Source organism: Alexandromys fortis, unplaced genomic scaffold, assembly GCF_014885135.2.
Source record: "Alexandromys fortis isolate MF-2015 unplaced genomic scaffold, M_Fortis_MF-2015_v1.1 scaffold_0, whole genome shotgun sequence".
In the NCBI taxonomy this organism is placed as follows: Eukaryota; Metazoa; Chordata; class Mammalia; order Rodentia; family Cricetidae; genus Alexandromys; species Alexandromys fortis.
In genome coordinates, this window is record NW_026067949.1 from 6,197,861 (window position 1) to 6,224,780 (window position 26,920).

General features: G+C 35.8%; 2 protein-coding genes across 3 annotated transcripts in view; one reads left to right on the forward strand and one right to left on the reverse strand.

Annotated features, from left to right (window-relative positions):
- Window positions 1-16,036, forward strand: part of Ncapg (non-SMC condensin I complex subunit G) — a 32,196-nt gene extending 16,160 nt beyond the window's left edge. The window contains exons 12-21 of the mRNA XM_050149587.1: window positions 1,905-2,015; window positions 3,857-3,976; window positions 7,614-7,841; window positions 9,195-9,376; window positions 9,785-9,959; window positions 11,557-11,718; window positions 11,978-12,122; window positions 12,474-12,548; window positions 14,959-15,028; window positions 15,897-16,036. Coding sequence (XP_050005544.1) covers window positions 1,905-2,015; window positions 3,857-3,976; window positions 7,614-7,841; window positions 9,195-9,376; window positions 9,785-9,959; window positions 11,557-11,718; window positions 11,978-12,122; window positions 12,474-12,548; window positions 14,959-15,028; window positions 15,897-16,020 — 1,392 coding nt within the window. The 3' untranslated portion in view covers window positions 16,021-16,036. The remainder of the gene's footprint in view (window positions 1-1,904; window positions 2,016-3,856; window positions 3,977-7,613; window positions 7,842-9,194; window positions 9,377-9,784; window positions 9,960-11,556; window positions 11,719-11,977; window positions 12,123-12,473; window positions 12,549-14,958; window positions 15,029-15,896) is intronic.
- Window positions 16,037-18,160: 2,124 nt separating this feature from the next.
- Lcorl (ligand dependent nuclear receptor corepressor like) overlaps window positions 18,161-26,920 on the reverse strand; it is a 155,725-nt gene continuing 146,965 nt past the window's right edge. Inside the window, exon 7 of one of the 2 annotated variants that reach the window (XM_050149583.1) lies at window positions 18,161-18,336. In XM_050149583.1, coding sequence (XP_050005540.1) covers window positions 18,162-18,336 — 175 coding nt within the window. In that variant the 3' untranslated portion in view covers window position 18,161. The remainder of the gene's footprint in view (window positions 18,337-26,920) is intronic. The other variant, XM_050149584.1, reaches the window with a different exon arrangement.

The following is a 26,920-nucleotide window of genomic DNA, read 5'->3' on the forward strand; positions in this document are numbered from 1 at the left end:
TTCCAGCCCCTCCTGTCCTTGCTCCTACCTCGCTCTTGGCCATTCAGTTCTTTATTAGACCATCAGGTGTTTTAGGCAGGCAAAGAATCACAGTTTCACAGAGTTAAATATAACACAAACAAAAGCAATATATCTTTATACCATTAAACAAATGTTCCCCAGCATAAACAAAAGTAACACACCTTAAAATAATATTCCCCCAAAGGCTCCCATCCTGACTGACAGGGAGCCAAAGGCCTAAGCTGTTTTTTCCTTTTCCTGCCTTGTATTCTTGTTCAGGCTTCTACCCTGTGGGTTGGTGCCACTTGTATTCAGAGTGGGTCTTTCCTTCTTTGTCTTTGAAAAAACCCTCACAGATACATCCAATGATGTGCTTTACTAATGTTTACTAGCTGATTCTCAGCCTAATCCAAGTTGTTACAAGGTTAATCATCAGTCATAGTACAGACTAACAAGTTAAAGGATGGTTTTTCTGTAGTAAGCTAGTTGGGTGATTATCCCTTCAAGTTCTTTACAAATGTGAATTCATTATTCTAATTGCCCCCAAATCCTACTATCTTTCAAACCTAAATAGTTAACTGTGAATTTATACGTTTAACACACTTTGTCTTGTCTCTCCTTAATGAGTAGTTAAGGAAATGTAGATGTTGTAATGATATGTTTGATGACCCAGAGTTTAAAAAAGGTGCTTGTTTTACTTCAAAACTTTAGGTTTACATGGAGACAGGATTGGATAGAAAATAGATAAATCAGAGGAACTATTAAGAACCAGATAAATGAAAGGCCTCAGATAGTCAATATTAAAAAAACTACATTATTCAGAGATGATGGTGCATACAGGGATATTTTAAAGTGTAGGATGAGTACTCTGCCTTAGTATTGTTTGAAAATAGAGAGTGATAAAAGCCTAGATAGTCATATTGCTTGGCCGACTTTAGAAGTGTAGCTTGAGATGAGGGCCCTGTGAATGAGGTGGTGGTGAGTACAAACAGAAGAGATGTGTGTCAGGGCTGTTTAGGAGGTAGTAGGAAGGAGAGAGAAGCGAGTTTCTTGGGCCTTTTTTGCTTTGGACAAATAGAGAGATGGTCATGATATGATAGAATGCATGCGTTAGAAACTTAGCAGTGAGTTAGTTCCATTTTGCATGTGTTGTCTTTAAGGAGCCCATGGAACATTCAAGAAGTGTCTTATACTTGTATATAAGATGTTGAAATTTTGAAAACAGCTGGCTATTATGTGACAAAACTTCTCCTAGGGAGATACAGTGCACACATCTTCTTACTCAGATAGGGATCCCACAATAAACTAAAGTACAGATACCACTGAAATCCAACTTGGTGAACCAATGAGTTTTATTGGAGTTACTTACAGAAATATGGGTGAGAGATTACTTATAGGAGCAGAAATGACTCATAGACATCTGCATCACCAAAGCCCACCCTAGACTTGCTGTCAGCTCACAAAGTTGGGAACCTGGAGCATACTATCTATACAGTTTGCAGATAGTTTATCAGGTTGGGGGATGTCTTTCCAGAGGTGCCTCAGTTATTCTAATCTTCCAACTGGCAGCTCACCTGGTTTCTGCTTCTTCCAGGCTGCTGGTCTGGTGTATTTGCAGGTGGCTTGTGGTTCTGGTCAGTTTGGGTGATTTCCTGAATCTATTTTGAGTTGTTTACCTTCTGTTTAAGGAGCTCCCCCTTAGGATGGACAGTTTCAATCTAGCAGGAAACTCTTAGATAACACTTGGCTAGTTCATAAATGAAAAATAGAATTGCATGTTTGGATAAAATAGCCTAGGGAACAAAGAGTGACTATTGCCATAGAAAACTCTCAAGAGAGCAATTCTTTAAGAGATAGGCAAAAGTTATACTTACTAATGCTGGATATTTTGTCCTTTATTTTAGAATGATGCTGAAACATTACAGAAGTGTCTTATTTTGTGCTATGAACTGTTGAAGCAGATATCCATTTCAGCTGGAATTGGTGCAACCATGAATGGGATCATTGAATCTTTGGTACACTGCTGGTCTCTGAGGCCTTATACTCCTCTATCTTATTATATAATATGTTTATTAGTGCTTAAAATAATTAAAAGTCTACCATTTGAAAAATTTGATAAATATAAATAGTGAACTATGTATATCCATAATGACTACTTCATAGTATGAGGAATAAATAAGATAATGCATTTTTATAGTCATTTAAAATAAAATATAAACTGTTTCTTTAGAATATGCTCATTGAATGCATATTATCTGAGAAATGCTTGAAATGTAGTATACATAAAAAATAAAACATATAGAATGCTTTCCTGAATCCTCTGCTCAATGAGGGCAATATTGTTAAAAAAATAGATACTATGTATATTTATGTGCTCGTGTGTGACAATAACAAAGAGGCCATCAATTTCTAAGGGGTGTGGGGCGCATGCAGTGGGTGATAGGGGACATGAGAGGAGCAAAGGGAAGGGGGGAAAGGTGTTGTAATTAAAATATAAAAATTAGTTACTTAGGTTATTAACACTGATTATGAAGATTTCAATGGTCACAAGTTAACTTAGTAATTGCAGGGTTTGACCTGTTTGAGGAGAATGATCCTGTTATATCTTAAGATATGTGAAGAGAGGGAAGAACATTTAAAACCAGAGCCATATATAAATATTAAAAACTAGTTTAGATTGATACATACTATAATAATAGTGTGGGAAGTCCTCTGTATGTGTGTTGCATTTATTGGTTAATGAATAAAGTTATTTGGACCAATGGCTTAGCAGAGTAAAGCCAGGCAGCAAATCAAAACAGAAAATCAAAGGGATGCTATGTAGCTGCCTAAGGTAGGTGCCCAAGAAGCAAGAGGTAACAAACCACGAGCCTTGTGTTAAAATGTAAACTAATAGAAATTGGTTATTTTAAGATATAAGCGCTAGCGAGCAATACACCTAAGCAATTGGCCGATCGGTGTTGTAATTAATACAGTTTCTGTTATTCAGGTCTGAGTGACTGGGAACGAAGGAAAGAGCAGTCTCCTTTTATATAGTAACAGTTTTAAAGATGGAAGAATATAAAATTTGTATAATAATTTTTATCATTTACATTCTGTAGTACCATTTAGAATATATAAGATTAACTCTATGTTAATCTAATGCTATGTTAAAAATGGTACTTTTGGGGGCTGGAGAGATGGCTCAGAGGTTAAGAGCATTGCCTGCTCTTCCAAAGGTCCTGAGTTCAATTCCCAGCAACCACATGGTGGCTCACAACCATCTGTAATTGGGTCTGGTGCCCTCTGCTGGACCGCAGGCATACACACAGACAGAATATTATATACATAATAATTAATTATTAATCAAATTAATAATTAATTAAAAAATAGTACTTTTACTGATTTCTTTTTGCTTTAATGTGGATTTTAAAATAAACAAAATGACATGTAGTTTCTGTTTGTGACCTCTGTTTTATTTCTGTTGGGTGATACTGAAAAAGAGATATCAAAATCAGACAGTTGAACTTGCTAAAATCACAGTGAAGCATGTCTGAAATGAGGGTGTAGGAAGGACTACACCTTATACTAAGGAATTTTGTCTCATTCTGTTAGCATTGGGAATCTGAATCAGTTTTAGCAGATGTGGGAATGTTACATATTGAAACAGGAAAATTTCTCTGTGTTCTGTTTAATCAACTTTATAATTACCTCTTTTCATTTTTTTTAACTGAAAACTTTCTTTTTTAATATCTGTAATAGTATGGAAATGAAATAGCCTTACAAAATCATATGGAAATCATCAATTTGACCTAAATTTTAATATAGCATTGTAAATTTTTTGCCTTGATAAAATTTAATTTTTACTTCATTGTAGATTCTTCCTGGAATAATAAGTGTTCATCCTGTAATAAGAAATCTGGCTGTGTTGTGCTTGGGATGCTGTGGACTACAGAGTCAGGATTTTGCAAGTAAACACTTTATGTTATTCTTACAGGTAGGATTGATTTTATGACAAAAATCATGTGTCTGTTTCCTGAAATACTCTGTATCTCTAGCCATATGTTAATATTCTGGATGTGTTCAGATGCTTATTGATGATTGTGAATAATCTTTAGGGATTCAATTTTTTCTTGGTATCTTATCAAGATGTTCTTATAGAAAGAGATTGAAATAACAGTTTAAGATGATCATGTACCATGTATGAGTGCATACTATTTGCTGTCAGTGTCCTTTGCTTAGGATAAAAACAGTAGGTAATTGCACAAGTTTGCATTCCCACCAGCAATGGATGAGTGTACCCCTTTCTCCACAACCTCTCCAGCAAAGGCTATCATTGGTGTTTTTGATTTTCGCCATTCTGACAGGTGTAAGATGGTATCTTAAAGTTGTCTTGATTTGCATTTCCCTGATCGCTAAGGAAGTTGAGCATGACCTTAAGTGTCTTTTGGCCATTTGAACTTCTTCTGTTGAGAGATCTCTGTTCAACTCAGTGCCCCATTTTATAATTGGGTTGATTAGCCTTTTATGGTCTAGTTTCTTGAGTTCTTTATATATTTTGGACCAGCTGGCCTGGGTCTGAAAAAGCCCGGGTTAAAACCGGTCTCGCTGAACATAGTGGACAATGAGGACTACTGAGACCTCAAGAACAATGGCAATGGGTTTTTGATCCTACTGTACCTATTGGTTTCGTGGGAGCCTAGGCAGTTTCGTTGATGCTCACCTTACTAGACCTGGATGGAGGTGGGTGGTCCTTGGACTTCCCACAGGGCAGGGAACCCTGATTGCTCTTTGGGTTGACGAGGGAGGGGGACTTGATTGGGAGAGGGGGAGGGAAAGGAGGCGGCGGTGGGGAAGAGACAGAAATCTTAAATAAATAAATAAATAAGAAAAAAAGGCTTAATCATTACCACACACACACAAAAAAAAAAAAAAAAAAACAGAAGGTAAGTGAAAAGAGAACCCACTTAAGTCTGTGCTGAAGGGGAAACAATAGCATAGAGCATAGCAGCAGCAGGAATAGGAATGAGAAGAGGGTGAGGAACTATTTCATTGATGTGGCCTTAGTCATATTTTGACATTCAGGATCATAGAGAAAAGTTAAAAGAGCAAGCCTTATAAATACCTCGGTTCCTTTTTTTTTCTTAAAGATTTTATTTTTCTGTGTATATCTGTGTGTGTGTGTGTGTGTGTGTGTGTGTACATGCACCATGGGAGGCCCACCACCCAGCTCCCAAATAAATTACATGCAGAGAGACTTATTAGTTTTAAATGCCCAGCCTTAGCTTGGCTTGTTTCTTGCCAATTTTTCTTAAATTATCCTGACTACCTTTTACCTCTGGGCTTTTTATCATTCTCTATTTCTGTATACCTTTCTTTCTTTCTTACTCTGATTGAACTTACCCTGTAAAATAGAGATTTCCAATATAAATGATTCAGGGAAGAAAATTTATTTGGTTTTGATTCTTTTGACTGTAGCCTTCCTGCCCCATATTCTTTTACCTCTCATAACCTCCCTTCTGCCTTAATGTCACATGTGTCCTGTGTATCTTTTCTTGAGCATAACCCCACCCCACTTACATACATCCTATAAATACTGTTGGCTCGGGAGTCAATAGTCTAAGTTATCTCACTTAATAAAATTGTTGCGTCTGACCATGTTTTTAAAGTTAAAAGTATTTGTGGATGATAGATTGAAGGGGAGAAAACTTCTGAAGTTTGCCTATATTTTGTATACTATTCTGAGTTGTGGTTTTTAATTTTTTAAATTTTTTATTGTTTAGCCTTTTTTTAGTTTTCACAAGAGTTCATGATCAAAAGAAGATAACTACTAAGTAGATTCAATTTTGTATCTTTATAAAGATTGGATTATTTTTTAACTTTTCTTTATATTATGAGACAGGGTTCCTTTATGTAGCCCTGGCTATCCTGGACCTCATTTTATAGACTAGATTGACCTTGAACTCAGAGGTGTGCCTGCCTCTGTCCCCAAGTGCTGCTGAGGTTAAAGGCGTGCACCACCATGCCCAGCTCTATGAAAGTTTTTTTTTTTTTTTTTTTTAAAACAAAGTATTCTTAAGGCTTTCATTGGACAATTTTTAGATGAGTGAAATGTCTATACTGGGATTAGAAAAACTTGTTAAGTGCTAATAATAAAAATTGATATAAAGATTTGTTATAAAATCAGAAGAGGGCAATTATTTCATCTTAGAATCTCCTTAGGACTGAATATTGGTAGCTACTGCTGCATATTAGGGGCATGAGTGTAACAAGGAAACTGTGGATGCTGAGGTAATAATGTATCTGAAGTTATGAGAGCCATCAAAATGACATATTAAGAGTATTTGGTTTTGTCAGATTTACAGGATTCATTCTCAAAACATGTAGTGGATATGTTCTTGAAATTCTTGTCTGAAGGCGTAAGTCACAAACAATCCCACACCAGTTTGGAATTATGATTAATAGAATGGTTATTTATTTAAGGGGGAAAAACTTACAGATCACCGTCCCAGACAACAGCCCTCTGCCCAATCAGGAAAGGAGCCTAGTCGCCAGAAGCAGAGCCAGAAGCCAGAGAGTGAACAGAGGGAAGTGGCTGCTTTTTTAAAGGGAGAGAGACCACGCCCCAATGGGCTGGTATCTCAGCTGCTATTGGCTGAAGGAGCAGAAGGAGCTCCCACAACACTTGTCAGTTTTGAAAATAAGTCATTTTTCTAACTACACTAATTTGACCAACATAGAGGTGATTTTTGGTTATTTTAAAGATCAAATTACATTGAATAGTATAGTTAATAATTCACAACAGAATCTCTTCCCCCCATGGTTTTGGAATTTGCTGTGTAGTTCTCAGGATAGACTTAAACTGTTTGTGTACATATGCAGAGATCTATGTTGGGTATCTTCCTCAGGTTATAGTCTGTCTAACTTTGAGACAAGGATTGCTCACTGAACCAGGACCTCCTTGATTTGGTTAGGTTGGTTGGCCAATGAGCACTAGGGATCCACCTGTCTCTGTTCCCCAGCGGTGGGGTTATAGATGTGCACTGCTATGTAACTAGCTTCCTGGGTGGGTGCTGGTTATCTGAAATGCTTATGTTTGACAGGCACTTAAGCAACTAGGCCATCTCCCTAAACTACTTTATTGAAGCATCTCATTGACAACTTAATTCATTATATGAAATCTGAATTTAAGTGAAGAGAAAAATTTTGCTTAAAAGGAACTAAATGTACTGACATTGTAACAAAGTTTTAAACTCATTAAAATGTAATGTTTTTTTTTTTTTTGTTTCTGTTTGTTTGCTAGGCAGAGAGAACAGTTTACATCTTAGAAAATGATAAAATTTTACCATGGTTGAGTTCTATTTTTCTTATCAAAGGACGAAATAATACAATCCAGCCAGACTGTGACTTCAGAATCTTTTTCCACTGCAAAGATTGATTTAAGGACTAAAGTTCTATTATGAGATAAATAAATAATTTGTTTTTTAAAAGTGAAATTTTAATTATAATTCTGAAAAGTGTTGTTTTGTTTTTACTTAACATTGTCATTGAAATTTAACTAGGAAAGACACTAATTTTACTTAGAATATAGTATTAAGTTGTTTTGCTGAACTTTTGGGGGTTTCTAATTGTAGGTTTTGCAAATTGATGACGTCACAATAAAAATCAGTGCTTTAAAGGCAATCTTTGACCAGCTGATGACATTTGGGATTGAACCATTTAAAACTAAGAAAGCTAAGACTGTCCAGTGTGAAGGTGCAGACGTAAACAGTGGTGATGAAGAAGAAGAAGCAGAAGATGCTGAAGAGACCGCCACAGCTAAGAATGTTCTAAAACTCCTCACTGACTTCTTAGATAGCGAGGTAGGGGGATCATTCAGCTCTACAGTTATGAAACACTTGCAGCCTGTGTTTATCTTCTTAGCTCTATTTTTTTATTTTTACCAAAGTTTACCTTTGACACAATATTATTTTTAAAAATATTAGTTTAAAATTTAAATTTTACATCTTACTAGTTTTCATTATCAAATTAGTGTGCAAAGAATTGAAGATTCCTTTGTTACAGTGTTTCTAACATAGGAACAGAAATGAATTAGAACAGATACTATTGCAAATGGGCAGTTTTCNTTTCTTAATTTCCTTTTGGATTGTTCACTGTTCTCAGAACAGAAATTCAGCTGAGATATGTGTGTGTAACTTTACATTTTGTGAATTGAACTGGCTTAATAACAAGTAACTTTGGAAAAGGGAATTCTTGGGATTTTTCCTCTGTGTAAAACTGTTGTTTCTGAATAGGTACAATATTAATGCCATGTGTTTTGTTTCTTGTTCAATTGCTCTACTTCATGTACAGTGTTTGGTTTCTGAAGCAGATGTCCTTATTATATTCCTGGTTTTAAGGTGAAAGTTATGAATCTTGTTAATAAATGTGGTATTGGTTATAAGGTTTTCAGGAATGCCCTTTATCATTTTGAAAGGATTGCTTTCTATTCTTATACCCCTGGCTATTTTGTGTTTGTATTTTAATAAAAAGATAATTTAATTTTGCTGAGTGTTCCTTTTGCTTCAGTCAATATGATCATGAGGGATTTTCTTATCTTTGATTTGTTGATAATGGTATGTAACATTCATATTTGATTGTGGTATGCACCACCTGTGCATTTCTGTGATAAAATTCTGCTTGCCCATGATGCATGACCCTTTCACTGTGTTAATGAATTTGGTTTGCTACTATTTTGATGGAAAATTTTTCATCTGTTTTCATAAGTGACAGTCATCCATAGTTTTCTCATGATGTCTGATTTTTCTTTCTCCATATTTTCTGTTGCTTACCTAATTCTAAACCTTGTTTGCTTTACAGTCAGATTATTTGCTCTTTTCTTGTTCAGTGAGGCATAATTTACGTTATTGATTTGAGATTTTTTTTTTTAAATATAGCTATATCTTACTACAAAACTTGGCTCTGACCACTATTTATTGTAATCCTCTAAGTATTTTATTTTAGTTCTGGTTTTTGAAACAACCATATTCTGTAACCCAGGTTAGTTTATAATTTACTTTGTAGGCAAGACTAGCTTCAAACCTGCAATGGTGTTTCTACTCTTATCAAATTCATGATAAAGTTAGTGATTTTTGGATAGTTATTTTAAAATACCACACATAACCTTCAAAAGAAACTAGAGGTAAAACTTTCTGATTGAGTGTCATTTTTCCTAGGTGTCTGAACTCAGGACAGGAGCTGCAGAAGGATTAGCCAAGCTGATGTTCTCTGGGCTTCTGGTCAGCAGCAGGATTCTTTCTCGTCTTATTTTGTTATGGTATAATCCTGTGACTGAAGAGGATGTCCAACTTCGACATTGTCTAGGCGTGTTTTTTCCCATGTTTGCTTTTGCAAGCAGGTATTGAGCCCTTGATAAAATCTTATTTGAAGTCAGATTCAGCCTCCCCTGATGCACACCTGAATTATATCTATGTCATTTTGTTGTTGATACACCTTCTTTCAGTAGATGAATGGTAAGAATGTAGCATACATTTTACAGAACCAGATTTTTTAAGCTTTTTCTGCATGGAAATATGTCTTATCTTCAATAGATACATTTTGTGCATATTTTAGAATTAAACTTTTCCCTTAAATAATGCTTTGCCAACATACTAGTAAATGGAGTTTTTGGTATATCTTTTTGATCAAATCACTTTATTCAGAAGCTTGAAGTTAGGGAAGGCCAAAAAGGATAAAGGGATCTGAAGTCTTTAGCAGGGCAGATGTCCTTGGCCTTGTACTGAAAGTTCAAATCGCTTTTCAATAGGACTAATCAAGAATGCTTTGAAGAAGCCTTTTTTCCAACTCTGCAAACGCTGGCCAGTGCCCCAGCGTCATCTCCTTTAGCTGAAGTAGATGTCACAAATGTTGCTGAGTTGCTCATTGATCTGACAAGACCAAGCAGATTGAATCCTCAGGGGAAGAATTCCCAAGATTATCAGGTGTGTATGTTAGTCTGGGTGGCAAGTACATCCACATGTGCATGAGGATCATTGTTGTTTGAGTAAAGAATTCCCTCTGCTGGGTTCTTTGAAATTGTGATGAATTACATTTATATTTTGAGGTTTTTGTTTTTCTGGCTTATAAGCAGGTCCAAAAGGCGAAAAAGATTGTTGGGGAAATGTGGAGACATCATGAAAATAGAAATAATGATTGCAAATGTTTCACAACCTAGAAGTTACTAAAACTTAGTATTTCCATTACTTTTCTCCTCACCTTGTGTGGTAATCCTTGAAGTAATGACCTCTGTTATCTAAAACTCATTACATCCGCAAATGTAATGAGGACAATTTAAAGGCAAGAGTTTATTTCAAGCTCTTAAGTGGAGCATACAGGTCAACTGCTAGCTCATCTATAATTTAATTAATTTTAACTGGATTTTCAAATTCTTTAATGACATTTGTTTGAATATGTAGAAATTTGATGTCTTAATGATTTCAGATGCCAACTGGAAGTTGACAGTTTTGTTCTGTTTGTGCATTGTTATTTTATTTTTTTGTTATTTAGTGACTACTTTGTCACAGATTATGTACTAGGAAGATTATATTAAAAAGGATATGAAGCAAAATATGTTAAGGAACGTATGTTAAGAGCCATCAAATGCTTTTGGAATTTAGGAAAATATAAGATTTGTTATAAGAATGATGAGTGTATCGTTAGTTTTACTTGCATTTCTGGGAATTAAACTAAGGTCTTGTTGCTGCTAGGCAACTGTTTTACTGCTGGATTATATCCCCAGCCCTCTTTTTATTTATTATTTTGAGACAGGGCATTATTAAGGTGCTTAAACAGCTTGGCTTCCCAAGTAGTTAGAATTACTGGTGTGTATCATCAGACCTGGCTGCATTGGGCTTGGTTGGAATTTGAGAAGTGGTTTGAGTAGATAGGAAAGATAGGATTGCAAAGGTTGTAGTTGGCCCTATGTCAGTGTATAAATGGACTTAGTTATTAAAAAGTTAATAGGATGAGACCTGTTAACCAAGAATTTAATGGTCACTGATGGTTATATGAGGCGAATTGGTGAGAAGATTTGGAGAAAGCTTGAGAGGCAAAAGATGATGAAATCCAAGAAAAGTCTACAATCTTAAGTGTGAGTAACAATACACTTGATAGAGTGCCTGAGAGAGTGAGCAATGTAATCTGGGGCATAGGTCAGATTGAATTGAAGTTTAAATAGGAGTTTCAGTTGATTTTTATTTTTTATTTATTTATTTTTTTTGAGTTGCTCAGGACTGAAATGAGTACCACTGTGGTACCTGTGCATTGACCTTTAAGGGCAGTGGTGTGAGTTTGGAAAAGGCCCACTTTGATCAGCCTGGATCATTTCAAAAGCTGGGTGATACTTAGTCCTAAAGGGGATAGATCTCTTTGTACCGTAGTACCCACTATGGCTAATAAAGGAAGGAGTTTCTTTTGGAGGCAAGGAGATAAAATTTAGGTTTAAGCATTTTGCAAGATAGTTAGAAATGTTTTGTTTGATATATAGAACTATATTATGATAAAGCATTCTCATAAAGATTTTTCTTTTTAATTTTTTAGGCCTTAACAGTACATGACAATTTGGCTATAAAAATTTGTAATGAGATCCTCACAAGTCCATGCAAACCAGAAAATCGGGTTTATACAAAAGCTTTGAGTTCTATAGAACTCAGTAGCAGTGTTACAAAAGATCTCCTGCTTCTATTGGATGAGATTCTGGAGGTAAAACAGTTTTTAATACTCTCAAGTAGTTTGTGTTCATATTTATCAGAGTGGAATTTAGATGGGTGTATTAAGTATTACCTGTTATTATATATTTTACCTGTTCATTAGAAATAATTGTTTCCTTCATGAATTTTATAATTTTTTATTTTATTTATTTATTTATTTATTTTGAATTTTATAATTTTAAGAATGTTTTCAAACAACTTGGTATTGGCGTATAACTTTTATTTATTTTATATTCCCCCCACCCCTCCAGCAAGTAACAGATAGAACATGTCTGAGAGCTTTGGAGAAAATCAAGAACCAATTAGAAAAAGGGACTAAAGAACTGGACCAGGCTGTAGTAGCACAGGACCAAGCACAGGGCACCAGCACGACTACAGCTCTTCAGAATAAAGATGGTAATCACATTCTCACCTGAATAGCTGTGAAATTGTAGTTTTCATCTCTACTGAGAATTCTATTCTGTTTTGATTGAATTTAAGAAATGAACAAGAATCTTTTTCTTTGAATCTCTTGGGAAAAGCTATTATATATGTATTTATTCCACTTTTCAATGTATTTGAGTACATTTCTTACTAACCATCTTGCCAGGAGCTTCATTTTGTAGTATTCACATTTTTGGAATGGGGATTTATTGTAACCATCGGTAGCAGCTAATAGAACTATTTTCTGTTTGTTTTCTATGAGATACAAGGATTACTTAAAACAAGACTGTCTTTTGTTTGTATTTTTTATGATTCCATGTATAGAAGCATATATGACTCCTTTGAGGGATGTAAAAGGAGCTCAGACATCAAAATCCACACAACGAAAGACTAACAGAGGTAAGATACGGACTGACCTCATCTTACAACTGTTTTCAATTTAAAATACTAACTTTACTCTCTTAGGAATAAAAATTCTCAAATGTCTTAGGTATACTTAAGTTTCTTTTACTCTCCTCAGCTGATGGAAATTCTTGATTTTTCTGAGGAATGTAAGATCATTATGCTCCAGAGGATTTTAAATAAAAAACATCAAAAAGATTATACAATTAAGGGCTTTTTGTAGGTAAATCAAGAATATGTTAAATTGCCAGGTCTGGTGGCACATGCCTTTAATTCCAGCATTTGGGAGATAGAGGCAGGTGGATCTCTGAGTTCGAAGTCAGACTGTCCTACACAGTGAGTACTGAGACAGCCAGGGCTATGTAGAGAACCCTGTATCAAACAACAAAAGCCAACCAAACAATACAAGGTTAAATAATAGTTTTATAGTTTTAGTAGTATTAGAATTTTTGTGTCAATGAGCACTTTTTTCCCCTTTTACTTCCTTTTCCCCATCTAATTTCATCTTTTTTTTTCCCAACTCAATTTTCCAAGGGGTATCCAACAGTAGAATATTTGTTAGGATAAATTCATGCTTGCTGGTAGGGGACCATGTGGAAAACATCTGAAATTCAAGGCCTTTTTAATTGTTTTATTAATTCCTTATTACAAAAGCAATGCATGCTTATTACAGAAGAATAAGAAAGTACATCCAAGCAGACCTACCATCAAGAACACTAATAGTCCCACCCATGAGCCAAACATGATTTTAATTATTGAAAATAGTTTTATGGCTCTGTTCTAAGTATATTTAATCTTTTCTAGAATAGAATCTGGCCATAATATTGTTTCATTGCAAACAATTATTTAAACACCAATTACTGGATATTGTTCGAAATTAGTTCCATATTCTTGGATGCCTTCCTGGGGATAAATACATTAGTGAAAGCAAATAAATAAACGGAGGAGGAAATAAATAACAATGAGTAGGGCATATACAGTTATATAAATTGTCAAATGAACAGTTGATTTTGATCAGATTACTTTTAGTTACAGAATAAAGTATGAGAACTCCTTTTTTATTTTTTTTAATTCCAAACTTAATGTATACATGCTACATTTTACTTCTTAGAGATGAGGAACATTGTAGGCCAGATTTAATATGTCTCTTTTGTCTTTTTCTTAAATTTTATTTTCTTCTCTTTTTCTCCTTCCTTCCTTCCTTCCTTCCTTCCTTCCTTCCTTCCTTCCTTCCTTCCTTCCTTCCTTCCTTCCTTCCTATCAGAAAAGATTTTCATATATCTTAGGTTAACTTCGAACTCTCACTATTGACCTTGAACTTCTGATTACAGGTTGGGAATATAGGTGGTATACCACCATGCTCCATTTTACATAGTCACTCAAACCAGGGCTTTGTACATGCTAGGTGAACACTCTACTCACTGAACTACATTCCCTAGTCCGTCCTTCTCAACCTTGTAAAATAGTCTAACAGGTAAACCCTGGTGTATAGAGATCTGCTTTTTGTTTTGTTTTGTTTTGTTTTGTTTTTTTAACACTGAATTATATTTAAGAGCACATTTGAACTTGAACTTGCCATGTGTACATTTAAGTATTTTACAAGCAGACTGTATCTTGCTGTTTAAATTTGAAGTCAGGTATGATAATGTCAGACTATAATAACAGCTGTTCTAGAGACTGTGTGGGGATAGCTTGAGCCCATCAGTTTGAGGCCAGCCTAGCTAGGCAACAAAGCTTCAAAGATAAATACATACAACAAAAACAAAGTTTCGTTTTGGAGCTCTTCATTGACTGAATTTGCCTTTGTAACCTTTTTGTTAGTTTTTTCATATACGCTGTACCCCTGCTGAAAGAAAATCATCATATATGAGTGTTACCTTGCGTGTGTGCAAGAGTATGCATGCGGGTGTTGCTTCTTAGGCACAGTCTACTTGTTTCTGAGACAAGAGTTCATCACTGGTCTAGAGCTTCCCCAAGTATAGAGCCCTAGGGATCTGTGGGTCTCTGCCTTCCCAGTGCTGGGATTATAAGCTTGTGCCACCACACCTGACTGTTGTGTGGGTTCTGGCTTTTAAACTCTACTCCTCATCTTTAACAGAACCAGCACTTTGCCAACTGAGCTGTCATACCAGCCTAAAAATGTTTTTATTACCGCATATGGTGAGCTGAAGTTTGCCTCTGTCATGTTTGTCATGTATTTGTAGTGTTCATCCAAAGAAATTTATACAAATTTTAGTCTTTTTTCCCTCGTCTGTGGTGTAGTGAAAGCATCAAGGTGGCTCTAGGAATAAGGAAATGTGTTGAAGAAGATTGTTGTGCTGAAAGTAAAGATTTAGATAGCATGGAAACTATATTTAGAAACATGAAACTCTTAGAAATTTTGCTAATAAATTATACTGTCTTTAAGGATGGAAAAAAGTGCCACCTTCATCTAGGACTAACAGGAGGCGTCAGGCTCCTGAGACTGACTCCGAAAGGTATGTCGTATGTTTCTACAAGACACAGAAGATGCCAATCACTTTAATTTTGCTCAGAAGTAGAAAACTATAATTTTCTTGTGAGAGAAACTAATATTATAAGATAATAAAAGCCATAAATAATCTGTGACTTTAGCAAACAATTAAAATTATCCATCAGGAACATTAGACTTATGAAGAGATGTATATTTTTATTCATTGGCATTGCACTTAGTTACTACTTAGTTTAATGTGTTCTCATTTTTCATGTATTCTTATTCTCATTACCTGACTTTGTGTATATGACTCTGTATCTTTCAGTTACAATTCTGCTTATAACTTTAGTATATTAGTGGTTTGTATTAATAGTGTTTTTTTTTCGGTCAATGTCAAGCCATAATGGAGCCTGAAAAGTTTGTAGCTCTGCATTTGTTTACTCATTTTATTGGACTGTGCCTATTCTCTTAGATAAAGTCTTAGTGGAAGGATTTAACCATGTTTTAGAGATTTACTAACTATATTAAGAGAACACAGTACTAGTTTTCACTTGAATTTCAAAACTCTCTTTAGGACAAATTGTTGTGGTCTCTATGTAATTACAAGCGAAACTATAAAAGCTTGGTGTTTGCTTCTTTCCCTATATGACACCAGGCTTTACCAGTAGATTAAAACTTACCAAATTAGCTAGCTTTTCTGTGATTCATGTGGCCGGATAGCCGTCCAGCCAGTGTTTTTTGGTTATTGCTTGGGATTTTAGTTTTAAGCTTAGTTAATAGACTTAGACTGTCAATTATACACTGTTAGAATGTCAGAAATTAAAAGTTTTATTTATAAGTATTCTGAGTTTTAAAGCTTATATCTAAATTGAATGTATTTTCAATATCTTTAGTGATCATGGTGTTCCAGAACCACCTTCAGAAGTGAAGATGAGATTACCAAGACGTGCCAAAACAGCAGCACTAATGAAAAGTAAACTTAGTCTTGCACAGCTTATTAATGAAGATCCAAGTTAAGAGAGCTGATGAGGATGGAGTCCTTTGAAGTTGTGCTTATTTCTTTGCTTTAATAGTTACTGCGGTAAAAATAAGAAATGCTTGCTGTGTTTCTGGAAACATGGAGTGTTGCCACATAACTTTGGCATCTGCCAGTGTGATCCATCTGCATGAATACATGCTTGTTTTTATTAGACTGTTAAGTGGACCTAGGAACCTACTTTTAAATAGGTTCCCTAGGTGAACCTTATGAAACTATGACATTTGGAAAGATTTGTAATAAGCCCAGTAGCTTATATTTGAGAAGCTTAGATAAAGTAGATCTAACATAGGTGACAGTGTCAGACATCAAACAAAGGGCATTTGAAGGGTGAAGTTTGTATGTATAGTTTTAAAGAAGTATCTATTACCATTGAGGACAGGTATAATGAACCAAAGCATTCCTTATTTACATTAAACAATGGCTTTGAGAATTGTAGGATTCCTATACTAAGTATTAATTTGATAATCTTACCTCAATGGGTAATTTTCTCTTCCTAAAGCGTTCCATATAGGAACCCTTGTTTATGAATGTTTCTGGGATTAGGGAGATGTCCACACACATTAATCATGAAGATACTGGTTTTTGGCATATCAAAATATAATGTACCTGGAATAATAAACAATACTAATGGGAAATGAAAGTTATAAGAAGTCATCTTTATGTACTGATTTATGAGCAGTTTTTTTGCTATCAATTTCAATTATCTTTTAAAATTGTCACTTATAAAACAAATGTTTTGAAAATTGCATTGTATAAAAGTAGACCTTTATTTCTGCCATATCCAATGAAATACCTTTTATTATTCTTGGTAATGACCTTATCTCTATTTTGGATAAAAATGTCCTAATATGAATTTTTTACAAATTGTGCTTCTTTAAATTTATTTGCCAGAGGCTGTTTATTTCAGCTGATGTTCTGAGATGGAGTGAAGGTAATATTGCTGGTTTTTAGAACCAAAAGGCTGTTCTATATACATAATATGTGCTTTATAGAACTCGGAAAAGGAGTCAAAGTCACAAAGCGAGAATGCTCATTAAGTAAAACGAAAAGGCATGCATGTTAACGATACAAACCAGTGAAAAGCACTGTTGTTCTTCATCTCTCGGTTCTGTGTCTTTTCCTGTGCTTCATATTTCTTATTGTTAAACCTCCTGTTAAATCCCTGCCTTAAAAAAATTCATGGAGAATAGGAAGAAAACCTATTAGGAATGAACTACGATCTCATATATGTGTAGAATATCCAAAAGGAAAGATGCTATGATCATGTAGACACTGTACCAAAGCTTGCTTTTCTGACATAGGAAAAGCAGCTTTTAATCACTAAACCATTAGTAGTAGTCTTAACTACTAAGATTAAGACAATAGCCATGGCTGCAGGTGTACTTTGCATCATTAGATTAGTAAGGACTATTGTCCAGCTTCTACAGGATATCCCTGTAAGCTTTGGAGTAAACTGCTAAAAGACAGTAAAACCAACAGGTATAAAAACAGTTAACTTTTTTTTCATTCAAAATTGTTAACTTAAACCAGTGTTCTTGTTTACCATGAAGTACAAATTTGCTGAAGAGTAAACATGCAATTGTGCCATTGCTCTTATGGCTCACAGATGAGAGGTTTAAATTACAGAAAGAGAACCAATAACCAAAATTTTCTTTTTATGAATGAAAACATGCTATTTGATAAGCTAATCAACCCTTTTCTATACATATATAACTTTAGAAGAGATATACTTCCAAGTGATACCTTTGCCTTTCCCAGTTTGCTTCGAGGTAGTTAGTATCCACCTGTTACACAACTGTTCATGGGTTAGGTCATTATCACACACCTTTACAATACTAGTTTTCTAAATTACAGAATCTGTATATGTCAAAAACTGCACAGAAATAGAACTGGGCAATTACCAATAAAAAGAGAAACATCAAAATCTGCTTTTGTTGCAAAATTCCACAATGGTCTTACCTAATGTTTGTTAAAAAAAAAAAAACAGAATTATAAAAATGATTAACACTAATGATTTAATATAAAGACATCACAGGACTAGAAATATTTTAGGATCAATTGGTTTTTTCATGAGAAAGAATATTGACATATAAAATAATGATAGTGCAAGGACTTTAGACTATTTTTCTTCATGTTTGAGATTTTGGTTATTAACTGTACAGCTTGCTAGAGATGCTGCTGTCAGATTCCACTCAACAGGATGATTAAGGCACATCTTAACAGGGCTCAATGGGCAGCTTGCTGTGTTCTCATCAGACAAATCCACTTTCTCATCAGCTTTCATTTGTAGTACTCTGTAATAAAGAAAAGAAAAAAGTAAGACAAAAAGTTTCAATTTCCACTTGTCAACCTTGTAGAAGAGAAGTTTGGAATATTGTTTGCACCATAAAGCAAGTAAGCAAAGCATTTATCATCCTGACATGGCGTGGGAGGTCCTTCTGTCTATGTGTTGCTTTTATTGGTTAATGAATAAAGAAACTGGCTTGGCTTATAGCAAGGTAGAACTTAGGCAACAAAAGCTAGGCTGAATGCTGAGAGAAAGAGGGCGGAGTCAGAGAGAAGCCATGTAACCCCGCCAGAGACAGACGCTGGAAGGAACTTTACCTGGTAAGCCACAGCCACGTGTCGATATACAGATTAATGGAGATGGGTTAAATTAATATGTAAGAGCTAGCCAATAAGAAGCTAGAGCTAATAGGCCAAACAATGATTTAATTAATAGTTTCTGGGTGGTTATTTCAGGGCAGAGCTGCCGAGCAGCCGGAATGACCAAGCGGCCTTTCTACAACACTGACAGTTCTTGTTCTTTATGCTGCCTTAGTGATCAACAACGCCATTTTTAAGTGTGCCTCAAGGTGCTCACTCAGATACTTCAGTACAAAAGATGTCAATCATTGCATTACATTAGTCTATATAAGAAAGGTGTTTTACTTACCAGAAGGTTTAGCATCAGGACTACATTTAAGAGAATGAATATTTGTTAATTCCCAATGTGTTCTAGGCTCCCTCATTTTAATTTCATAGCTAACCAAGGTTGTATATTTACAGTGATAAGTTGAGTCTCTGAAAGTTAAGTACAAATATGATGTCATACTGTAACTGGTGTAGAACTGGAAACATAACCCCTTCTCTTTCTCTTGCTCTGTTAGCTTTCTAGTGGACTGAATAATCATTAGGAGTAGATATAAAAAGTAGGCATTTTTGGTAGAAGAATGCCAAGTTGTCTAGCCTATCTTATCTGGTGGGTCAGCTTAACGCAGGAAGAGGCAGCTCCTATTACATAGGACTCCTTTCTTCCCTCCCTTTCTTATCCTCTCTCCCTCCCTCCCTTCCTCTCCCTCCTTTCTCTTCCTCTCTCCCTCCCTCCTTGTCTCCTTCCCTTCTTTCTTTCTTCCTTAGATTAATGAAGTTGATGGCTTATTTGAATTTAGGTTGGGTTGGTCAGATGTCTTTCTGTGGTTAATCTCTAATGCATGCTCTCTGGTTCTTGCAAGACTGTCTTATTTCACATGTTAATGGGCACAGTCCTATTTGTTCCTGAATGCCATCATAGGTAACCTTGCCCTCCACTAAGCTTAATCAGACATTTCAATGTTTCAGAGCCTGACCCAAATCTCACATCTCAGAACCTATTTTAGTATTTGGCAGAATAATGACAGAACTTTTCTTGGCTCTCTGCTATTGTTTCATGTCTGATATCCTTTTCTAGATCTTAAAGGAGATTGACACACTTAGCTGGAGATAAAGCAATGCTGAATATGTGGCAAGTTGCTCAACAAAAACATAAAAATAGAAATAATGTAATGCCTAGAATAATCCAGCTCTTTAAATTTATGCAAGCTTAGGCTGGAGAGATGGCTCAGGTTAAGAGCATTGCCTGCTCTTCCAAAGGTCCTGAGTTCAATTCCCAGCAACCACATGGTGGCTCACAACCATCTGTAATGAGGTCTGGTGCCCTCTTCTGGCCTGCAGGCTCACACAGACAGAATATTGCATACATAATAAATAAATAAATAAATAAATAAATAAATAAATAAATAAATAAATAATTAATTAATAAATTTATGCAAGCTTGAGTCCAGAAGAAAAGTTATTCCACTTTACTTTAAACTCTTAGTTTAAATGGAATACAACTCTTAAGCCTTTTCCAGCTATGAATCTTCCTATTGGTCATGAGAATATTGAGATATCTCAGTGTGACTTGATAGAGCTGGGCAGCAGCACATTCAGATCCCTTAACCTATTTCTGATTGTTCTGTACAATTTACAGCTATTAGTACACCAAACCTGCTATACTGTGTTCTAATACCACTGGCAGTCTCAGTGGTTTTTTTTTTTTTCCAGGCACAAACATTTTCTACTAAAAACATGGTTTCAATTTATATAATTATACTAGACAAAACAAAAAACTATGTCAGCTTGTTAGTCATAGAAATATATTAAGCAAAAGTAAAAACAGATGCAATTTGTAAATATTAATATGTTTAAAATAAATTTTGCTTGATCAATGACAGAAAGGTCTAAATGACTATCAGAAATGTCTGAATGGGACTTAAATTTGGGTCCTCTGTGAGAGTAATATGTGTCCTTAACTGCTGAACCATCTTTCTAGCAGAAAAAACACTTTTGTTTTAGAGAGTGTTTGGTTTTGTTTCTGGGTGGGGACTGAACCTAAGACATCACAGTTTGGCAGGTGATTTAAGTGATGTGCCGCTGATAGAACTGACTATAATTTTATATCAGGTGTTTGATAGACACGTTTCTGAGAACTTAAGGTAAGCTATATGTCAATAAAATGGGTTGGCAGCTAAACATATTAAGCATAAAGCTAAAAAAAGAAAAATCATAGTTATAAATATTGTTTCACTTGCCATTTTTTGACAATGATGCCTTTAAAGTGAGTGCTATTAATACATAAATGTCAAAGGGTGAACAAAATTATGTGTGCAGAAAAGACAAGAAATAAACTCTTACTATTAATTACTATTAATGTATATACTAATGTTTAATTCATATATACTTATACTATTACAAAGTTCTAAAAATGCTAATTGTCATTCTCTTACCTTATAAAAGTTTATCCTTCAGTCTATTTTTGTTTGTATGAAAAAGTTGATACCTTGTCAACTTAAGCGAGCCATTTGAAATGTTTTAAAAAAAATCTGTATACATCAACTAAAATGTGTAGTACCTAATATTCTGGTCAAAGGAAGAAGCTAGAGGAGTTACTTATCCTAAGTCAGGTTTCTTCTGTCAAAGCAGGAAGCTAAATAGAAGCAATGGTTGACTGGGATAAAAGAACTCTGAAGTGGCTAGACATCTCAGGTTATTTCAGTATTAGTGATCTCATGGATCCCAAGGCAATTTAAAGAGTATGTATATGTTATTGTAATTGTTTTTTGAGGATCATGGAACCTCAAAAATAATGAGGCTTGCTCATTAGTAGAGCTGTGGTGTCATTTAGACAGTCGACTGCATTGTTATGTAACATCGACTCCCAATAAGCTTTATCATTAGCTAATCAACATACAAAAACCCAGTAAATTTTGGTATAATCTACATGTCCGAAAATACCATTTTTATAGAACATGTTGATTAGGTTCTGTATGAAGTCTCTTCTGTAGTCACCATCTACTAAATCTTAGAGAAGTGGTTTGCCCATTATGAAACCCATTATACAAGAATCATGTATTATCTGTACCCCAGCCATCTGTTGTTCTGCGACACTACTTGTCACTTGGGAGACAGAGGTTTATTTGTTTTAGGCAGCAATAGCCCCTTGAGAGCCCTGTTGAATACATAAAGCTTCTTTGTAGTAGCAGCTAAATAAAGTGCTTGATTCCTTCATTTCTATAAAGTTAGGGCATAGATGGACATGGGATCCATGTCTATCTTCTCAGAGGGAGTTAGAAGTCACTGTATGCACAGATAAGCTGGAATTTTGTACAGGCTTTGGATTTTACAGTGACTGTAATGTGCCTGACACCATCAAACTTAAACCAGATAACAATTCTGCATTCTGGATGACTTGTTTACTTTCCTCTAAAAATATAAATGCATTAAATATTTAATATGGCTGAGCTTGAGTCTGTAACTTATTGTCTTCATGAGTATTCAAATATAAAGTCAAGTTTATCACAAAGCTAGTAAGAGAACCTTCACTAAGCAGTTACTCAAGTGAAGGATTTTTGATGTGCTTGAGTATGATTTCGGTGGTTACTACAAAACAGCTTTTCAGCTCCTTGAGGAGCCCAAACATGCACACCAGCAGGTCTATATGGTGACTGCAAAACCTTAACCCAAATCTATCTAGTATATTAGGAATGTCAAGCTTGTTTTGTATGCCTTCAGGGCTCAGTAAGGACACAGGGAGAGAAGGTATTCATGCATTATTAACAGAAAAATAAAACTGTAATAAAGACTAAAGAGAAAAGTTAATTTGAGGAAATTGGGAAAGCTAGGGTAAGAAACATTCAAAATAGGTCTTGGATGATAAAGATTAAGATTTAGGGCTGAGGGTTTTAGAGCCCCAGTTCTGATCCTACACTTTGTTGAGTGTACATTTTTTTTTCTATTAGTGGAATGATTAAGTGTATTTATGTCAAGCATAGAATGTATGTAAAATTTCTGGGCCACCTACTATATACAGCATAGTTCCTCAAGAAATGTGAGCTGATGTTACGCCTGTTAAATTAAAGGATGCATGTTTTCACTGGTGGTAAAGTATGGTAGATTTGTGTGTGATTGTAGTGTCTTTAGGTAAGAAGGTTTAACTTGTGTGCAGAGGGAATAAATAGTATTAGGCCTAAGGGTATCAAGTCAACAGAGCCACAGTATCTAAACTAGGTACTCAGGACTGGATTGGCACATTGCAAAGGATTATGATTTTTTTTGTCTGTATGTCTTAAGTGCAGATGTCCAATGATATGGCACTGAGGAATTTTAATGCATGGGTAGTAAGGCAGAATATTTTACATTCACTTTTGACTTGTTTATAATCTGATGTGATTATTTGGAAGAGCAGGAAAACATGGTAAGAGCACACTTGAAGTTTAATAACTGTGGAGTTTAATCCTTGATAGGACTTATTTATGGTTCACTTCCTATAAGCATATGTGCTTGATCTCCAGCCAGTCTACAGTTTTAAGATGTCAGAATTTTTTAAAAGGTAGGGACTAATGGGATATGATTTCTCGAAGACATTAATGTTTAATCTTGTGTAAGATTTTACAGGAGGCAAGATTAGCTATTATAAAAGAACATGCCTGATTCTTTCATGGTTTCAGTGTCTTGACTTCTCTCTTCTTCCCCTTTGAAGTCCATGTTAGTTTCATGGCTCTTAAGTCTTCAGAACCATGAGCTAAGTGCTGTGGGACAAAGGTTTGTACCCTGTCGATTGTATTTTAATAAAATGCTGATTGGCCAGTAGCCAGGCAGGAAGCATAGGCGGGGCAATGAGAACAGGAGAATTCTGGGAAGAAAGAAGTCCCATTCTATAGTCATGACCCAGCCACAGAAGAAGCAAGATGTGACTGCCTCACCAAATAAGGTACTGAGCCATGTGGCTAACATAGATGTGAATAATGGACTAATATAAGTTATAACTGTTAATAAGTCTGAACTAGTAGGCCAATCAGTTTATAACTAATGTAGACTGCTGTGTGATTTTTTTTTTTTTTTTTTTTTGGGTAGGGGACTTAATGACTGTGGGAACTGGGAAGGACAGAAACCTCAGAAAGCAGCTAAGTAGGCCCTATTTTGTTTAAATACTCATTTAAGGTATTGCATTACAGACGCAAAACCAAGAACCTTATGATTTATTCCAACAAGTTTTAGATCACATTAAAGTCTTCTTATATAAAGTGGCACAAAGCCTGTCATACTAGAATACAAGTGTTTGCTTAATAACTGGTATATGATATCAAAGTGTGTTAGAGTAAACCATGGTATAGAAATTCACAAGAAATGTAGAATAAAGTACTAGTTCTCTATTCTGCTAAGTAACAGACCAAGAGAGAATAGTCATGTGGATTTTGTCAAGTATTTGGATTTGTGTATTTAATTTATAGAACCTGTAGGAGTGAAGAAACTAGAAAGAGACCATTGGTCTGGGGAGAAGGGGCTTAAAGGAGAGGGACCTATTAGAACACAGCTGTTATCAAGAGAAAGATGGGAAGAAGGGTGGGAGGGTCAAAAAGACTTATAGAAGCCTATTTTATAAGCATATACACATATACATGTTCATATAAATTTAATTAGAGTTATCCTACATAGAAGATATGCTCTTCCTAAAAGCCATGGACTGCCAAAAAACAAAACACCTAGTACCAGGTGGGGGATGCCCCTCTTCAAGCTATTGCTGAGAGGTGTCTTGAAGGACCCTCTCTTCTTCCCCTGAAGCAACATATAGGCTATTGTCATTACTCTTGCTTGCCCACCAGTACTTGATTTTAAGACCATATTGTTGAAAACACCACATGTTGGCTTCAGGATGCAGAAAAATCAACTTGGTACTAACCAAGAATCTTCCTCCTTCCTGGCTTGCTGTTATTGGAATGTACTCTGGACCTATGGGCACTGTGGATAGGGTAGTTATTAGTGTTTTACCCAACTGTGAACTTTATAAAATACAGTGATGACTGATGTGGCAGAATATGCACATGGATACAGCAGTGGCACATATGTTACAATCCTGATTGGATTTACAATCCTGATTGGATTTAACTGGTACTGTATAAATTGTCAAGAACCCACGGTTAGGTAGCTCACCAGAGCTATGGTAAACCTACTATGATTGTTCTGGTAAATGGATATAGTATCAAACTACCTTGAACTTTTTATCTGTACCCATCTATTAGAGCAGGTTTCAGACCACATCAGAGGAGTCGGTGGACAGTGATTAACATGTCTGTTGCGTGTTCAGCCACAAATGGGAACCCTTGCCCCAAGCTTAGCAACCATCATGGAAATGGACGGGGAGATTTTCAGAGCCAGACGTTGGGGAGTATCTGAGTCAAACAGTGTCCTCTGGACATGACTGCAGCACTCACCAATTCACAGCAGCTGTGGTTTCCTACACAAGACAAGCCTGTCAACATTGTAGCATGGAGGGGAAAGGGTTCATGAATCCCTACACAAAAGTGTGGACCTATGGGCAGTTAATGGCTTGTGAGGGAAAGTGAGTTTTCTTTAAAGGTGTGACTCCTGATAGATCAATTGTGGTTCCCAGTAGATGGCCCCATACCCAGCAGGATATAGCTAGCACAAATTAGACTTAGTAGGTTAAAGATGAGGAACACAATGTGTGGGGGTTTAAAGTAATACTAGCTTGAGGTCCTGCCATGACTTGAGTGTTTTTGCACTCTGTTCCCAACTGCTTTCTCAGGATTCATCTTAATATTGTTTCTCTTACGGCAAACAGAATTGTTCGATGACTTAATTTCTTTACCTGTTTCCAAATTCACCCGTCTGCACTATAACCAGTCGCTAGTGTGATTGCTGTCAAGTGGTTTGTTAGCAGTGGTGTTGACAGCTGATAGGCAGACCTGCTTGAAGGATGTGAAAGCTTCATGGACCAGAGATAAGCCAGCTAACAATGAGACAGTGAGGGAGCAAGAACCAAAATCAACATTGGATCTCTATTTGTTAAGCATAAATTCATGACTAAAGTAAATAAATGCTTGGTGTTGGAGTGTTAGATGCCAGTGCTGTTGGTTATTTTCACTTTGTTATTTGGGTCCTCACTATATGGTTTTAGTCAGTATAGTTTTAACCTTGAAAAAGAATGTACCACAACTCTTGTTCCTCATTAGCCCTTTAGACCTAGGTGGCTTAAATGAATAATCTTATACTCAGTAAATTAAACCTGTCTGGCATCCATGAAAATAGTACCTATTCAAGTCACCCCTGATTGCACATTGATGAGTGCATCTTTAGGTCTTACCTTGTTTCCTTAGCAACATTCATTCAGTACTGTTGGCCCCTGCTATGTCTCCCCTCTCAGGGATAGGGCCTTTGAAAAGTTAATCAGTCATACAGACTAGATTGGTTTCCTGCTTTGAGGAAGAGATATCAGAGTCTTCGAATATAAGAGAACAATGAGAAGTTCTGTAAGCCAGAAAACTGTCACCAGAAACCAAACCATGCTGGACTTTGTGGACTGCTCAGCCTCCAGAACTGAAAGCAGATGACTTGTTTAAGCTGTAAGTTTGTGGTATTTGTGTCAACCCAAGCAGACTAAGCTACCTATCTCATTTTTTCTGAAACAGTTTTTGGCCTTTGAGACCAGACATATTACCTGGCTGCCTTTCCCACTGTAAGCCACTTTATTGGAAAAATAAAGGTTGGGATTTCTCAAAGTTGAGTTCCAGGCTCTCCTCACTCTGCAAGTTCTCCTTTAAGGTCCTCCTCCATGTTCTGTTGTGTTTGTAAATGCTATCTTAGCTCAACTCAACTGACAGCTTCACAAAAGATTTCCCTATTTTACCCAAAGTTGCTGCTAAGAAATTCATTCTAGTGTTCAGCATCTTCAACACAGCTTACCACTGCTTCATGCTTCTGCTTTTTTTTTTTCTCTTTCACTGAATACAAGCATGAGGAGAGCAGAGATCCTTGCTGTATTTTGTTCAGCGTTTCTTTCCAGCAGTGAGCACATAACAAGTGGGCAAATGCTTTTGAAAGAATAAATCTGGGATTTCTGCTTTTGGCCACAATAAAGTAATAGGAGCCAGATTTATCTTCTTGCTTTGAAAGAATTTAAACTGTTCCTACAGGAAACAAAGCCTACAGCTGACTAAGTACCTCACAGATTTCCAATCTGCATGATTGGGGGAGGAATCCAGGAGGGATTGGAAATATTTAGAGTAAAGGAGACAATTG